We start from the raw sequence: 18544 nt of genomic DNA, 5'->3' as shown, positions 1-18544 counted from the left end.
ACCCAAACCTTGTGTTTGTAAAAGCTAGGAGTGGCTTATCAAAAGAATACTTAGTTGAACATAAAATGGCTAGGAGTTTAAAGAATACTTAGGTTAAGTGAATAATTGCTTGTTGAAATAATACTTGTTTTAGTAAAAATTGGCTTGGGTAAGAATACATGTATGTACTTCACAGTGTGAGTTTGCATTGTGGAACTTAACTGGTTGGTCAAGAACTGGACAAAATCTATGTGATCAGATGAATTAGTATAAAAATATTGAGTATCTTTTATTTCTTTAAACTTTTTCATTGCATGCTATATATCTATTTAACTAACTAAAGAATAAAGGACAAGTTAAAGCTAACCTTGCGAATTTTTTTATTATTGTTGGTATATTCAACTTTCTATTGTTTAATAGTACTTGAGCAGACGATATCAATGAAAAATTGCAATTTTCGAAAAATCCAACCATCCTTTTTTGTGTTATTTCCAATTTTTCTTAAATGTGAACTTTTACCATATTTTGGTGTAAAAGAATGTGAAACATAAGGAGATAAGTATTGCCAACTATCAAGGTTGCATGAAAAAAGAGAAGAGAAATTAATATTGTCCGAGAGCTTTCAATGTTTTTTCAACGATCAAGCTCATTAGATGATAGAAGAAAGTTGAAGATAGTCAAATAAGTTCAAAGCTACTCAACAACCAGAAAAAGGTTTGCAACGGTTACATTTTGCAAGTGCCTATATAAAAACATGCTTCGAAGAGAAGAACTAACAATATTTGCGATTGCTAAAATGTTGCCAAATTTTCTTTGTGCTTAAAAGCTTTGGAATAATATTGTTTGTGTTTATTAGTGAGCTATCAGAGAGTGTTTATCCTTGTAATTTTCAAAATACACAATCCCTCTCTAGTGAGGAAAACATGTGATTTGTTGATCACATTGTGAGACAATCATTTGTCTTAGTCAGGAGTGGTTGATGTCCAAACAATACTCATCTTAATCAGGACTGACTGCAATCCAAACAATACTCACTTTACCCATGGTCCAAACAATACTTAGTATTAGATAGGAAGTGAATTTGTTTCAAAGAATACTTTGTTTTAGCCAGGGAATGTTGGATTCCAAATAATACTCAGTTTTCCAGTCATGAGTGACTGAATGTCAAAGATACTTGAGACTTTGACTAATAGTAATAGTACCCGTTTTGTACTTCACAACATTAGTTTACTTAGTGAAACTTGACTACTTGTTCAAGAAGCGAACGTAGTCTACATTATGAGACAAATAATTATAAAAATACTGAGTAGTCCTTCTTTCCTTCATCTATTACACTCCATGTTATTTTTTCTATCAATTAAAGAAAGATAACACTTTCAAAAGGATTTCAAAAGCTCATTGGGAGATCATTTATGAAACACACTATCGTCTAGTTACCATCTAAAAAACAATACATTATGAAAAGGTCTTAAGAAGATATATTAAAAACATGATTCAATCCTTATTGTGTTTCACCTTTTTTTTTTCTACAGCCTACTCAAAGCGTCTTGTTTTACCTCATTAGTGTTAAGATCAACATCCCACGAACTTGTGAATGTAGCATATTCTCCTCTAACTCTATCGTGAACCCATACTCAGTTGGCTTGGTCATTGTCGAAACAAATTGTAGACTTGGTGGTTCCAGTAGTTTCCCAGAGAGAGAAAACTTCACTCAACCTCCCAATCCGAACATTTTGTCCATTGGAAAGTCTGTCAAAGATGAAGTATTGCTCTTGAAACGTGAACAACACTTCAACAACAGTGGATACTATCAAAAGGTGTCATTGCTTTTTGTAAAGCAAAGATCTTAGTGAACACAAAGAATAAAGAATAATTAAAATTTTAATATTTTACATTTTGCTATATTGAGTTTCATATAAAGTAAAAGTAACATATATGTCACATATATGTCATGTTTTACATTAATTAATGTAGTGGTCATAATATGTTGAAGTACAATGTCATGTTAAATAGTAGAATGGTTAAAATGAAAAAATGTAATACAAGTGTATTTAGAAATAATAGATTAAAAAATGAAACTCATTACATAATTTAAAGGAATATAATGACAAAACATTTTAAGTATTGTAAATAGTTAAATGACTGTTATTATCAACCTTTAAACAATAAATGCATAAAAAAACTAAGCTACTAAAACACTTATTTACCAAACTTCATACCTGTGATTTTCCAATGGAAACACTAAAAACAAATACTGATTCAATTTCCTACAAAAAAACCTTGAGTGGACTGTCTTCCACTTTGAAATTCCTATTTCAAAATATAAAATTACATTTGGGAAAATTAATTCCCAAATACCCATCAAATAGTTATTCACTGCCACATTTCATATGCTGATACCCCAAAGTACAAGGCAATAAATAGGCAACGAAAAAAACTTAAGCCAGAATAAAACAAAGAAGGATATCTTATGACATTCTAGGGAACAATATTCCAGAATTCTTTTCAGTCATTGTTAGAATCTATAATGAGTTCGATATAACATAAACCATACACGCTATCATCTATATTAAGTAATAGGAAAAATGTAATATATTCTAAGACTTCATATCTCAAATTTTAATCAGGAATTACAGCAGCCTCAGGCGTTTCAACCAACGGAATTTTCTCCTCTCTCGGTGGAAAGATTTTGTCACAGTCCTTAGCTCCAATTTTCGTGAACTCTGTAATAAGTATGTCCACACACGTAGATAAATATGTCCTAAACTCGTTTGAGCAGCTCTTGTGACCTAGATCAACATCCTGCACCCCACCTTTGGCCAAACAACCTACTTGAGCACCATCCATGTATGCTTTGCATGCCACCAGAATATCATGAGCTCGACTGCAGAATTGTCCAGCGACGAAGTCCTCAAAATTCTGAAACAAAAAATAACCTCAATAGTCCAATTTTTTAACCCAAAAGAAGTTACAACTAAGACATAATTTACAGAACATACACATAAATACATTCAGACGCAAATCTATTTATACACGCATATGCGCGCACACACATATATATATAAAGAAACTCCTTAGTTCTAATTACTATTCATATATTTCCAAGGATCTGCATATTCTAATACGGGAGAAGGATCAATGAGATGTTCAGAGAAAGCAAAACAGAATTGAAAGAAGAAACTTAAGCTACTGGGTGACACACACGAGCGGCAGTCCTTCAACCAGACAGGAGGCTTTTTCTCTCTAATGGACCTTACAACCTTTGACAGATTTGTCCCAGCTGTACACTGTCAGATGTGCAATCTTGGGTTTTACGCAAAGAAGCATGAAATAACTCATTTGTAGTCCCCTGGAAGGTACATGGGGCATTGGTAAGCCGAAAAGGCATTGCTAAGAATTCAAAATGGATCCACTGTCCAAAAGGTTGTTTAGAAAGTGTCCTCCGGGGTCCAGTCTGATTTGATGATAACTGGAGCACAGGTGAATCTTGGAAAATAAGCCGGCTCTGTGTAGTTCATCTAATGATTCATCCACCATGGGAATGAGAAACTTATCTTTGATTGTTAGTGCATTAAGTGAGTGATAATCTTACACAAAATCACCATGTCTCATCCTTCTTTTTCACCAATAACATTAGAGAAGAAAATGGACTAGTGCTCATTATAACAATACCCTCAGGTAACATTTCTTGCAACATAGAGTTCAAATGTCTTTCTGGCATTGCCTGTAACAATATAGCCAAACATTAAGAGGGCAGTGTTTGGAAGGATGTGGATGTGATGATCATGGTTACGAAGAGGGGGTAGGCCATGAGTTATTTGCAATATGTTAGAAGCGGAAATTAGAATGGCCATCAGGTCTGGGTTAAAAAGGGAGGGATCAAAATAGAAAGGTGAAGTTGGGATCAAGGTTTTAGTGGAAATGGAAGAGGAATGGGAGTATGAAGTAATGGTGAAAGCATGAAATGAATCAATAGCATTAGTTGGCCACAAATCAAAAAAACTGAGCATAGAAAGCACTAGTGAGGTGTGGATCAGGTGGACCCCGTGAGGGTCAATTGGTGACCTTGACACATGAATTGCAACTGACTAAAATGAAAACTCAGAAAGACATGGGTCTAACATCTGTAAGTAACTACTGAACACTCAGCACCAAATGCACACTGTGTATCAAAAGGATATAGAAAGGAACATGAAAAAGACATGATCCACAAATTTCAAGGGTACTTGATGGTAAACACCAGAATATCGAATTGCCTCAGCATTACCCACAGAAACATTGAATGAATGGAATAGCCACCACAGGTAATCCCAAAAATTGTCATACGAGGTTACATAATGTTATGCAAACTGCCTAAATCAATGTGCCAAACACACATAGGGTACAATGAGAAGGTGATCACACAAGAGGGCCAAAGGCAGATGAAATTGGGCCATACCCAATGTGGTTGGTTCCAAATCATTAACCAATTCAATAGGAACTGCAATGTGGTCCCCCACCATGGGCTTCACCATAATGGGCACATCAAGAGGGTCATTCAAATGCTGAATGAATAAAAATTGGCAATCCTCAAATCTATGATTGCGTGCATGCTTCTCGTCACAATTAAAACACAACCTGTGTGCTGCAATTTTGAATATATGCTTGAATGAGGCGTTTTTTCCTTGGGATTGAGGGGAGACCTATGGTGCGTGGGGAAGAAGGCCCAGGAAATAAAAGGGTTACATCTGAGCTCAAAGTTTGTGGTGGGTTGGTCAATTGTCACAGGAAATCGGTGTATAACAAAGAGGTGCCGCAATGTAATAACAATTGTAGTGACAGTTGTCAAAACATAATTTAATAATTCTGTTTAGTTCAAAAAACAGAATTATATATATTGTTTTGTTGCATGTTTTGGAGGAATAATGAGAAGTTCTCCAGTTTTATAAATCCTTTACAAACTTCTTTGAAGTTGTGAGTGTTGGTGTGCTGGTTGGTGTGTTTCAAGTGTGTAGAGTGAGGTGTTCAATCCAGTAGAATCCGTGAGGGTATTATACCAACAAATAATTAAGCGCTTACCGTTATGTGTGAGAGGCCACTGAAGGAGTGTGTCGGTTTTAGTGGTGCTGTATTTCTGGCACAGTGTGGTGTGTGCAAAGAGAGAGAGATAAGAAATTGGGTGACGTGTGGCATTGAGAAAAACAATTATAACAATTAGTATCAATTTGCTAGGTGATAATGGTGGCCACAAAAGAATTGGAATCTAGGATTGATTCTTATGAAAAGAACCTATCCGATCATCAAGAATATGTTCAACATTCTTTGGAGTCGGTGCAAAAGTCCACTAAAGGCCCAACGATAGCATTTGCAGCCTCAACGCATCTTTACCACATGATATGAATGTTGAATAAGCTGAAACGGTTGTTTCAACATTGGAAAGGGCACAAGTTCCATTTCCTTCACTTGATGGATCAAATTTTCAAGAATGGAAGGCCAAAGCGGAACAATTTTTTGAATTAGAGGGAACCCCTAAGTCACAGAGAAGTTGTTTATTGCTTCTTTCCATGGATTGTAAAGCTTTTTCTTGGAAAAGGCATTACATGTAAAATGTTAATAATGAAGGGAAATCTTGGCAACAAATTCTTAAAAGATGCGGGTTGCAGATTTGATTCCAGCGATGTTGATGATCTTATAGTTGATTTTGCAAGACTGAGGCAAGATGGGACCTTGCTTGATTATCTTGAAAGATTTGATACATTATTGGCTCGGGTAGCGATTTCGAAAGAGTTGGCTTTAAAGTTTTTCCTTTCTCGACTAACCGTGTAATTAGAAAAATTAGTCAGGGTGCATACTTCGGGTTCTATGCATGAGGCAATTCGTATTGCTAGTTTACAAGATAAGTTCTTCAAGTTATGACACAAGTTTTCTTTGGGTAAGTCATTTCCTTCAGAATTTGGGGAGAGAAATGTTGTTTGGGGGTTTGTTATTTCTTCTAGTACTCGAAATTATTCTATTACTACTTTAAATCACACTCAAAGTCCGCATCCCTCTTTTGCATCATCCTTGAGTGAACGTATTGCTAAAGGACTTTGTTGATTTTGTTTTGAAAAGTAGAATAATGATCATAAGCAAAAGTGTCAAGTTTGGGGCAAGATGAATGCTATTTTCAATGCTTAAGAACATATAGCCAAGGACTCTACATCCCATTCAGAGGGGAGACATACACTGATATTATGGATTAGAGTCTTGCTTTAATCAAGGATGAAGATGTTCGTATTTCATTGAATGCTTTACAAAGAGTAGCTGGAGGTAACAACTCTGTAGTTGAAAGGATGGATTAAGAGCAAGTTGTTACGTTTTTAAATGGATACAGGTAGTACTCACAATTTTATAAGTACTAATTGGGTTAAAGAACTTGGACTAAAATATTGTAGTATACATACTTTTCCAGTGATGGTTGCTTTTGATAAGGAATTATTTGTATCTAAAAGTTGTCCTTTAGTGCAGTCAAGGTTCCATGATCATGTTTTCAAAGCTGATTTTTTGGTGTTACCTAGCAACACTTTTGGGGTTATTCTCGTATGCAATGGTTCAAAACATTGGGTGAAATTAGATGGAATTGAATTGTGGTCAGTTAACTATGAAATTTGAGCATGAAGGAAAACTAGTTTGCTTACAGGGGACATTCCTCCCTAGATTTGTGTGAACTCGCTCGAAAAATTAAATCATCCAAATATTAAGATGTATTATTGTCTCTACAAGCATCAATGTGCTATAATGTTACAACAGATCAACCTTTAACCACTTTATCTTACGATCAAGATTCAGATTTACAATAGTTGTTAGGATCATTTCCTCGATTATTCAAGGAACCTACGTCTTTACCACCTAAAAGGCGATACGATCACCACATTTTTTCGGTTGATGACAAACCATTTTGTCTTAAACCTTATCGGTATCCACGAGTCTAGAAAGAAGAAATCAAGAGGCAAATGAAGGCTTTGTTAACCACATGTTTCATTTGGGAAAGTGGCAATTGTTATGCTTCTCCTTTGGTGTTGATTAAGAAAAATGATTATTCTTGGAGATGTTGCATTGGTTTTAGGAAATTAAATGCCTTGACTATCAAAAAAATGTTCCCTATACCCTTCATTGAAGATTTATTGGATGAACTAAGTGGTGCAAGTTATTTCTCTAAACTGGACTTGAGGAGCGGGAATAATCAGGTTAGATGGCAGAGGTTGATATTCATAAAAAGTCACCCAATAGCTTAAATTAGTAAAGCCATGGGTCACAAATATCAATTACTTTCATCCTATGAAAAGGAGTTTTATGCCATATTGTTTGCAGTGAAGAAGTGGAAACATTTTTTTTGGGTCAACATTTTATAATCAAAACTGAATAAAAAGCCTTGAAACACTTATTGGAGCAAGCTCCAACAACTTTAATCCAGAATTGGGAATTGGAGAAGCTAGTGGGGTTGGATTTTAGAATTGAATATAAGGGTAAGGATTTTAGCATTAGATACTACAATTTTTCATGTTGCTTCAAGCTTACTTTTGGAGGCTCAAGACTCGTGGAAACATGATCCTAAACTACAAAAATTTTGGATTAGGTTCAGTCACGCCGCAGACCTTACAAACATTACACTTTTGATGGATTGATTCTTTGGAGGAAAAGGAGAGATAGTTGTTGGACCATATTTTGTAATAAGAAGAAAAGTTTGGGAAGGTTACTTACGTTGTGTTATCAAGGACTTACCAAACTAATGGGTTGATCATTTGTCTTCAGCTGAATTATGTACTACCAAATTTCACATAGCAACTAGAATGACACCATTCGAGGCATAATATGGTTATCCTCCTTCAATATCCAATATCACTTTGGAAGGATATTCTCTAGTCAAAGCGGTTGATTACACTATAAAAACTAGAGAGTAGATCACTAAAATCTTGCACCTCAATTTACAAAAAGCTCAAATCATAATGAAACTAATTGAGAATTGTTTATATAAGGAATTTCATGTGGGAGATTTGGTCTACTTAAGATATAGCTTTATAACCAAATGGAATTAGCCAACACACCATTCCATAAGTTGGCTACAAGATATTATGGACCTTTTCCAATCTCAGAAAGAATTGGTACAGTACACTATAAACTTGAACTACTTACTAGAACTAAAATTCATATTGTTATTCATGTTTCTTTATTAAAAAATTATCACGGTGATCACATTGTTAACAAGGATCTTCCAGCCTATACTGAGGATGGGGACATTCAACTTAAACCATTGGTTGTATTGGACAAAAGAATGAAGAAAGCAAATAACCCTATTACTAAGGTTTTAATTCAATGGAAGTAATCCTCGTGATGCAGTTTGGCATGAACTACACCAATTGCAGCAGCAATTTCTAGATTTTGATTAGGCTGTTCCAAGGCCTTCTGGTCAAGTCCCTTCAATAAGGGGGATAATTGTAATAACATTTATAGCGACAACTGTCAATACAGAATTTAATAATTATGTTTAGTTCAAAAACAGAATTATATGTGTTTTGTAGCATGCTTTTAGGGAATAATGAGAAGTTCTCCATTTTTTGTATCCTTTTACAATCTTCTTCGAAGTTGTGAGTGAGTGTTAGTATGTTGTTTGATGTGTGTATTTCAAGTAGGCAAAGTGAGGTGTTCAGTCCAATAGAATCCGTGAGGGTATTATACCAACAAAAAAATGAGTGTTTATCGTTGTGTGAGAGGCCACCGAAGGAGTTTGTCGATTTAGCGATGCTAGATTTTTGACACATAGTGCGGTGTGTGCAGAAAGAGAGAGAGAGATAAGGAATTGGGTGATGTGTGGCATTGAGAGAAACAATTATAACACACAAACTTGTCCATAATTAAAAGTAGCTAACCCAATGGCTTGGGCAAGTTTGGGAGAACAAAGCACGACCAACTCACGATGTTTGTCATAAAAAAAACTACATAAAAGACAATTCAAGAGAACCTCCATATATAAACCTTGCACTCAATTGGCTAAGGTTACTCGGATTGAAAATCGAAAACCTATCTGATTTGATGGAGCTTGAACACGGAAAATCAATTATTTCGAAGGACAAGGGACCAAAACCGATGTAGACAATTCTAGGAGAAGGAATTATTCAAGGAATTGAAAGAACTAGGGATTCCAAGGGAAGAATTGATTCCAAACTGTATTGAATTAGGAGAGATTTAGCAATTTTACAAACGAATCTGAATTAATAATTCAGATCATCATCACTTCATATTTAAGGATAACTATCCATACATTAACAAAATCCTTGTCCTCAAGGATTAAAATATGGATACTTCCTTTGGAGATCATAGAAGAACTCCCAAGTAGCTTCGTTGGGCAATTGATGCTTCCACTGAACTAGGACCTTGGTAACTGCTTTGTTGCTTCTCTTCAAGTCATTTAATCAAGAATTTATTATGACACTAGTATCATCCATAGGAATAGAACTTGATGTCACATCCCACAAGTCTTTTGAGTTGAGAAACATGAAACACTTCATGAACTTTAGAATGAGCAGGAAGCTGCAACTTATATTGCCATTGATCCAATTTTATCTTCAATAAAGAATGGACCAAAATACTTTGGAGCTAGCTTAGCATTTTTTCGAAAAGCCACAAAGTCACAATATCAAATGTTTGATTACTTATGTGTTTATCAGCTTGTTATTTCATCCTGTTTTGTGCTCTTCTCATGTGGAACTTAATCAGTTTCAATGTTTCTTCTCTCTTCTGCAAACTTCTATCAACTAGTTTTATTCTTAAGTCCCCCGATAAACAAGGAAGATAAGCTAAAGGGTTTTAGGCTAGCCATAAACTACTTCATAAGGACTAGCTTTCATGATACTGTGATAAGTTTATTATACCACCACCTAGCCAAAGCTAACCACTTTGAACAATCCTAAGGAACATCTTCGCACATGCATCTTAAGAAGGTTCCAAACACTTATTAACGTCACTTTGTCTATCTGTTTGAGGGTGATAGACAATATAAAGTTGGACCTAAACACCTTGAAAACCCATTAAATATGTTGGATACCACTAATGTAGACAATTCTAGCAGGAATTACTGAAAGAATTGAAATAACTAGGGATTCCAAGGGAAGAATGGATTCTGAACTAAATTCAATAAGGAGAGATTTTGGAAAATTTACAAATGAATCTGAATTAATAACTATCACTTATATATTTAAAGATAAACTATTAACGACATGGTTATAAAAATCGCGATTTAACTTGTTCACTTGTCTGAGTTTACATTCCCACTCACCCCGAGCGAGTTAAATCGAAACCAAACACGGTTTTGGGGTAAACTCGGTAGACTCGCGGTGAACTTAGTTTAACTCGTGAGTCTGTCTCCGAGTTGGTGAGGCCAAAGGGTTTTTCATTTAAACCCAAAATGTTGTCGTTTGAAACAAAAAATCAAATAAACTGACCTTTTTCACTGGCATTGAAGCTCGTGCATTTGAGGTTTAGTTTCGTTGTTCATTGCCTTTGTCGTGCTCGCTAGCTCGCCTTGTTCTCTGTTTGTACGGTGGTGGCTTTTGCGGTCGCATTCAATGGTGGTGTTCATGGTCAGGTGCAGTAGTGGTGTTCGAAGCAGCGTTTGTGGTCGCGCGCGATGGTTGCTTTTGTCGTCATGCGGTGGTGTCATTCGTCATCGTGCAAGTCTATGATGGTGATTTGATATCAGGTTAGAGTCGTTCATCTGAGTTGCTTTGTTGCAAGGTTTTCTTTTTAAGTGGGAGAAAACGTGGTGCAGAACAGAAACTTTAAAAAAATTAATTTGGGTGCATCTGTAGATTGGGAGAAACTTATAACTTATAGTTGAGATTTTTTTTTTCATTTGGCAGATTGGAACAATGCATCACATTGTGAACATTTTTATTTTTATTTTTCAAATGAATTTTGTTTCTAATTTAAAAATATTTCATTTTTCAAATTCATCGTCTTTTAAGGAATATCTGGGACTGGATCAAATTCAACTAGGGGCAATCCAAGTGCATATTCATCTATTAAAAGTAAAAGTAGAAATGCTCCAGGAAATAGATCAGACATTGGATGGAAGCATGTGATAGATGTTAATGGGAATGGAAAAAAAAAAGTAAATTGTAACTATTGTTCAAAGATTGTGAGTGGAGGAATATTCACATTCAAGCATCATCTTGTTGGAACTAGGGAGGATTATGAACCTTGTGATTCTATTTCAAAAGAAATTAAAAAAATTGGTGAAAAAAGTTGTCGCAGAAAAGAAAATGAGGGGGTTGAAGAAAGACAAAGTATATTTGGTTCTAAGGGAAAAGAAAGAGTTGGTGGCAGTAGGGGGGAATTCAAGCTACCATAAATCAAATGATGAAAAAAGGTTATAAAGAAGAAGTCGATGCTCAAGTTGCTGAATTATTTTACAGAAGTGTATTCCATTTAATATAATTAAAATCCCACTTTTGCAAAGATGTGTGAAATGATTGGGAAATATGGAGTGGGCTATGAACCCCCATCTTATCATGATATTAGAGAGAAGTTCTTGAAGCAAGCAGTCAACAAAATTGATTTAATACTTCAAGAATACAAGGATGAGTGGAAGAGAATAGGTTGCACAATTATGTTTGATGGGGTGAACAAATAAAAAAATGACATTCTATTTGTAACATCTTGGTGAATAGTCCTAAAGGAACTATTTCTCTTCATCCATTGGACACCTCATACATATAAAAAATAGCATATAAAGTATTTAAGATGTTGGATGACATCGTTAAATTTGTTGGAGAAGAAAATGTAGTGCAAGTGGTGACTGATAATGTTGCAAATTTCAAGGTAGCTAGAGAGTTGTTGATGCAAAAAAGGGAGCATTTGTATTGGACCCCAAGTGTTTCACATTGCATTCATTTGATTTTTGAAGATTTTGAAAAGAATTTGAAGGTCCATCAAATTACTATCAAGAAAGGAAGAAAGATCATCACTTACATTTATGGCAGATCAATGTTAATTAGCATGTTGAAGAAGTTCACAAAAGGAAGAGACTATAAGGCTGGGTGTGACTAGATTTGCCATGGCTTATTTGACTCTAGCTTGTCTTCATGAATTGAAAGCATAATCGTTGACCATGTTCAGCTCTAAAGAATGGAAAACAAGCAACTTTGGAATTTCACAAGAGGGGCAAAAAGTGGAAAATGTGATATTAGATAGTAGGTTTTGGAAGGATGTCTCCACGTGCCTCAAAGTGGTGGACTCAGATATGAAGCCTGCAATGGGTTTCATATATGAAGTGATGGATTGTGCAAAAGGAGAAGATTAAGTGCAACTTTAATCATACTTAGAAAAGGTAAAAACTCTATAGCTTCTCTCTTCCAAAATTTAATTACTTATTTGTGAAATTATTTCTAATATATGATAGTTGGTATTGAATGTAGCCAAGATGTTTGGAAAATAATTGATGCAAGATGAGATAATCAACTTCATAGGCCTTTGCATGCAGCTTCATATTATCTCAATCCCCACTTCCATTATGAACCTGAGTTTAGAGTTGATGATTATGAGGTGAAAGAAGGGTTGTATACGTCCATGAAAAGATTGGTTAAGGATGTTGCAGAAAGAAGACAAATTAATTACAACTTGTTGATTTTCATTATGCTAGAGAACTTTTTGCAATGGATGATGCAAAGGAATGTAGGAAAGCACTACTTCCTGGAGAATGGTGGGAGATGTTTAGGAATGAAATTCCAAAGTTGAAGAGGTTTGTTATCCGAGTTCTAAGCTTGACTTATATCTTTTCTAGATGTGAGCGTAATTGGAGCTCATATGAAATGGTAATTTAAGTTATTTATAATTCCTTTATTTAGATTATATATTCACTAAATTTCCTATTTAATTATAGGTTCATACAAAGAGAAGAAACCATTTGCATCAGAAAAAAGATGAATGATTTGGTTTATGTCATGTGTAAATTGAAGTTGAAAAATAAGCAAATTAGAAAAACGATTGCTCTTCCCTTTGATGATATTCAATCATATGAAGAATGGATAACTGAGAAGGAGGGAGATGATATTGATGAGATTGAGTAAGTTCAAGGTGCATATGATGGTCAAAATGTTCAATTAGATGGAGCAACAAGAGATCCAATTCTAGATGCACTTGATCTTTGATAATATAACTTTTGATGCCAATGTGCATGTACAATTTTCATCAGGGGAAGATGATGATTGTGATGAAGATGATGATGATGGAGGAGAGGATGATATCATTAGAGGATTGGACATAGAAACTTGATATTTGTCCATTTCTAGTTATTTAATTTATATGACTTTAACAATTTAACTTTTGTAATATTTGTATGAACTTATTTATTTGAGGTACTTGAAAGTTATATAATTCCATTCCCTACTAAATGTAGTTATTTTAGTGTTGTGGACTTAACTACTTTGATTAATTATGTTACTAAAATATTTGTTTAATATAAAATAAACTCTACGTAGACTCTCAAGTTTGACAACCTTGATTAACGGTTTCTAACTACAATAGAAAAAACAGAGCTCCACGGAGTAGAAAAAGGCATCCCTAGTCATGATTTGAAGATTAGGAAACACTCATTAATACCATGCAAGAGCTTGTCTCTACATAGAGAAGGGAAGAAATGCAATTTGTTCATCAAGAGAAGTGTGCGTCAAAGCCAAATACTATTCAGCTTGAAAAATGCAAGCAAGTGGTTCATAGGCATAAACGGTTGGAAGGTGGATCTTCATTGGACTCGGGGTGTGTAGTAGTTGAGGACCACCCTTGTTGGAAGATTGTTGAAGAATCTAATCATGATCACCATCTCCATTTGAACACTTCCTTGAATTGTGTTTGCATTAGAACATCTGGCCATACATTACTTACTGAAGTAGTTCATCATTTTTTGGAGGCATAAGACATCAATAAAGAACCAATAGATATTGATGAAGGATAAATGAGAAAACCTTTATCGAGCAAAGGAAGGTCCAAACAGAAAATTCAACAAATTCTTCACTCCGCAAGCAATTGCCCAATGCACCAAATATACTCTAGTGGTTAACCATCCACATGGTTCACAGCAAAACAGAATTAAGGGAAATTTAACATCAACAGTAGTCCTTCAACTAGACGGGGAGCCTTTTTGTCTCTAATTGACCTAACATCCTATGACAGATTAGGCCCAGCTTTATACTGATCAGCGTGGCCCATATCTACTTTATTAATAACAGCAGTGAGCATATCTTAAGTGACTATGGGTTTGCTGTTGAACTGGTAAATCATACATTAATGCACCAGTTGGTCCCAAACAACTATACAATGAAGTGTGCAATGCATGAAATTGGGTGTGAATGCATGAAATTTGGATTCACTACATGATAAGACATTCCATCAATGTGCAATTTAGTATGAGTGAACATGACAAGTACACTTTTTCAAATGATACAAATTATTTAATATATAAAAAAATGAAAGGAGATATTTCAAGAATAAAAACCTTTGGAGGTCTTCTCATGATATACACCATTGTCCTCAATGATAAGATGAATGTGTTCTCATTGTAATGCAAGGAATTAAATGTACCCTCTCTAGAACCTATGAGACGGCCATATCCAGGCTCGTTATAGTATGGCTCTGAATTCAAGATTAGACCCTGTATAGAGACCAGAACCTGTAAAATTGTTGAAACATCTGGAATCCACTTCTCATACTTATTGCCAGTCCAGGTGTTAAGTAGACTAAGGCAAACTTTTCCACAACTATATAAATTTGGGTTGAGCCGAAGCCCACAAGAGTGGTAGTGGACTTGCTGCATTGAAAAATGCCCTTGATTAGACTTGAAAAGAGAAAAAAGTGAACATAAAAAAATGTGCAATTCAGATACAGTATCCTCAACCACAGACCGGGGGTACAGTGGGATAGGTACTTGGGAAGAAAACATCAAAAAAGAAAAGGCCATCATGATAAGGCGTTCCCTCTGCTCCAATAATTACTGCCCTCAAAAGATCTATTCTTGATTCATAGACTCTGACAAATATTGAATCTGATCAAGATAAAATATAGTGTCAAAGAAACAGCAAGGGAATGCCCGAAAAGCATGTAGCACATTGCTCATAATCATTCCAAACATGATATACAGCCATATTAACTTCTAGTTTCAGACCAATTATATCTGGACTCCATGAAGGAAAACAATGATAACCACTGTTTCATAAGTATATATATAATGAAGCTATGCAAATGGTCTTTTTATATGACAATAAGTATCCTTATCATATTAATAACAATCACATGATAAGATCCATCAGCTCAAAAAGAAAACAATTTAATAAAATACAGAGTGTGACTTGATGGAAAATGTTTTAGGCATTATTACAGGAATATTAAACAAACTCTCACCCGGTAAATCCTTCTCCAATGACTTCCACTCTTCCTGGATTCTTTTAGCACAACTCTGTGGAATCTATTCAGGAAATAAATTGACATCAAGCCTAAATAATTAATATGAAAACAGAAAAAAGAAAGGAATGCATTAAAAGGTTACCTGTGTCCCGGAACAGCTGGCGTTAACAAAGTAATGATCTGAAGTGTTTTCAATGGTGTCAAATTGTTTAAAATTTTGAAATTTTCTCAAAATTTCGTCTCTAGCTTCATCAGATATTGTAGCAACAGTATTATCGGCAGCTGCAGCTGCTTCATTATTTCCATCTCCCACAGAACAATGAAGCCAAGAGTTATCAAACAAATGCTCGGGAGGAGCATGAAAAGGAACAAAGGGACCAACAAAACTTGATTTATATTTATAACTAGGGACTGCCGGAAAATGAAAATCTTTCTTTAACCACATATCGTTACTAAATCCAGCTCCAGGAAAATGAAAAGAAGATCCAACAAAATTTGAATGATGTAAAGTGTTACTTCCAACTGCTGTCTTAGAATTTCCAAAATGTCCCCAATTTAGTACCTCACTTACATCTGGCAGTTTCTTGGCCTCAAAATTGTCTACAAAGATGTGGTTAGCAGGAGCACAATTAGATTTAGATGACTTCATTCCAAATGCCAACTTTAACTTATGCTTCCTGTGTTTTGGGGCATTTGATTTCTTCTTACTCGGGCAAGTTACCAGAGGGGAAGATGACTCTTGTGCAGAAGGGTGCTTATTCATTTTAACTTGCAAATTAGAATTACCTGAAGGTCCTTGGGTTTCAAGGTTAGTAGGCTCTAATGTTAATGAAGGCTGAGATAAATCAGTCACTTGAGAATTGTAAGCACCAGACTTGGTATGAGACCATGGAGGCAACGAATCATTGTTAGTCTTTTTTGAACCTATATCATACTCTGCCAACCAAGGAATAGGTACCTCAATTCCGGGAGGTATGTCCACATTATCAAAATGTGACTGTAGTAAAGCATATTGGTCTACGTCCATGTAATCATCCGAAAACAAATCAGAGTAGTCATCATCATCACATGAGCTGTCAGAATTATGCCCATCACCTGATCCAGATTTATCCATAACATCATCAAACAATTCCTGAAAAAAAAATTCAAGCAAAATTTGAGTCTTTTAGAATGTTAGAAAAGATAACAACAACCATTTGTGAGAAACAATAAATCGTATACCATATTTTGATGATCACCATAACCATCATGAATGGTTGCTATCGCCTTCCCCTTCTCAATTTTACTAACTTTATCACCAATTAATACTAATTTAGCAAAATCATTGCCGTTGTGGTCTATGTCAATCACATCATGCCTTATGGCCTACAAAAGTAAAACACAATTAATATACAAGTCTAAGAGAAATATAAATCCCATAGACATAATTGAATCTTAGAAAAAAAAAACAAGAAAACATAAAATTATATAAAAGGGAAAAATTTGTTATTGAAGTGTATGTAAATTCAATCAATTCAGTCAATTCGAATATCTCAGTCAAAATTAGGAAAGAAAGCGACACTGTTCAAAATTTATGATGAAGACATAATTAATCAGCAATGCAGCATGTTAAGACATTCCCAGCAACGATACAACAGGGGAAGAAACAACTAAACAATTAGGAATTGCAATTACAATATGTTAACTGAAAACAACCCAAATTTAAATATGAACACAGCTTTACATGGAACAATACCAGAAAAATTTCTGGGTAACAAAAGAAAAGAATGAAAACGGACAGAAAAACCTTTTATATAAAATTATTTGGCACGCTTGTTAATTCTTCGATTGTTTATTCCTTCCAACAATAGCATAATTGTATCAAAATTCTTGTCGTTATGTTTTTCTGAAGCGTCACCAAAAAAAAGAGAAAGCAGATCGAACTCGACAGCAGTGAAATCCAATCTTAGCTAAATCACCAAACATTGTGCCAAAAAGTCCTAAAACGTCAGCTAATCTTGGTAACAAGAGTGCAACCATTAGGAAAAAAACCTGCAATCTCAAAAGAACATGAACCAATTTACCACACTAAGTTGGTTAACTCGGTAACACATGAACATACCACATCAAATACAGGTTTGCCACATCATCCAAAATCAACATTGTTAGTGTAAAAAACAACAGAAACCACCAACTTGGGCTGATAAACACAATTTCACAACCAGACTAAACAAGTTTAAACTCTGGAGACTAGACTGAAAAAATAAAACAAAAACAACATCACAAACCAAAAAACACACAAAATTTACAATGTTGCAATCAAGACACAATCCCTCTCCCGAAACACAACACCGACAAAGGAAGCTTGTTGCATGCAATCCGACAAACCTCGCACTCAATCAAATGCATGCAACCGCAACATTAAAAAAAAAAACTTTGGAAATCAAAAGCCTCAACTTAAACCCAAATTGATCAACCGGAACACGATCATCCTCCAAAACCCCATATTAGAACAGAAACTTCAAGAATTTAGTCAGAGCTCAGTCTAAATAAAACAATTTGGGAAAAAAAGAAAACTAAATTAAATTAAAGAAAACAAATATCAGTGATGATATATATACACACTGAGATATGCATAGTTGTATACCTCTTTCAGCTTCATCGAATTGGTTGTGCTGGTAGTCACCGGAGGTGGATTCTCGACGTCGTCAGGGTCCATCTCCGGATGAAAAGAGCTTCCGCGGGAACACAGTCGGAGAAAACGACGGCGTTTGAATGAGGAGAATAGAGAGAGTAGCGAATTTGGTGAGAGTGAGTGAGGAAAGGGTTATTACTGTGGAGTGGAGTGAGAGGAATGCTGGTGGATCGTTCGATGGAGATGTCAAAAGGTGGCTTGAGGAGAGAGAGAGGAGAGAAAGAAAAGGGAGAAAACGCAAAGGGGAGAGGGTAGAGAGAGAAAGAGAGGATGCAATGTGAATAGGGTGGAGAGAGAAAGAGAGGATGCAATGTGAAGAGGGCAGAGGCAGGAGAAAGGTTCTTATCAAAGGGGGTTCGCGCCTTGTCATGAACATCGGCATGGCCTGCAACGAACAACCGTGTATATGTGCGTGCGCGATTCTTGTTTTATTTCATTCTTTCGGTTAATGCCCTTCGGTTGAAGGAAACTCGAGAATTT

The 18544-nt window shown here is 35.4% G+C and overlaps 1 protein-coding gene across 1 annotated transcript; it reads right to left on the bottom strand.

The window, feature by feature from the left end:
• Positions 1-2428: 2428 nt before the first annotated feature.
• LOC137823288 (probable ubiquitin-conjugating enzyme E2 26) lies at positions 2429-18544 on the bottom strand. The gene is made up of 7 exons (XM_068628389.1): positions 18017-18544; positions 16612-16755; positions 15533-16522; positions 15388-15451; positions 14892-15031; positions 14486-14797; positions 2429-2898 (listed from the first exon to the last, which is right to left on the bottom strand). Exons 1-7 carry the CDS (start codon positions 18086-18088, stop codon positions 2599-2601), a joined length of 2022 nt encoding a protein of 673 aa, XP_068484490.1. The 5' UTR covers positions 18089-18544; the 3' UTR covers positions 2429-2598.

The sequence above is a fragment of the Phaseolus vulgaris genome, chromosome 11 (assembly GCF_000499845.2).
Source record: "Phaseolus vulgaris cultivar G19833 chromosome 11, P. vulgaris v2.0, whole genome shotgun sequence".
NCBI classification, from domain to species: Eukaryota; Viridiplantae; Streptophyta; class Magnoliopsida; order Fabales; family Fabaceae; genus Phaseolus; species Phaseolus vulgaris.
Note: the sequence above shows the minus strand (reverse complement) of the source record. Positions and strands in the feature narration are given on the sequence as shown.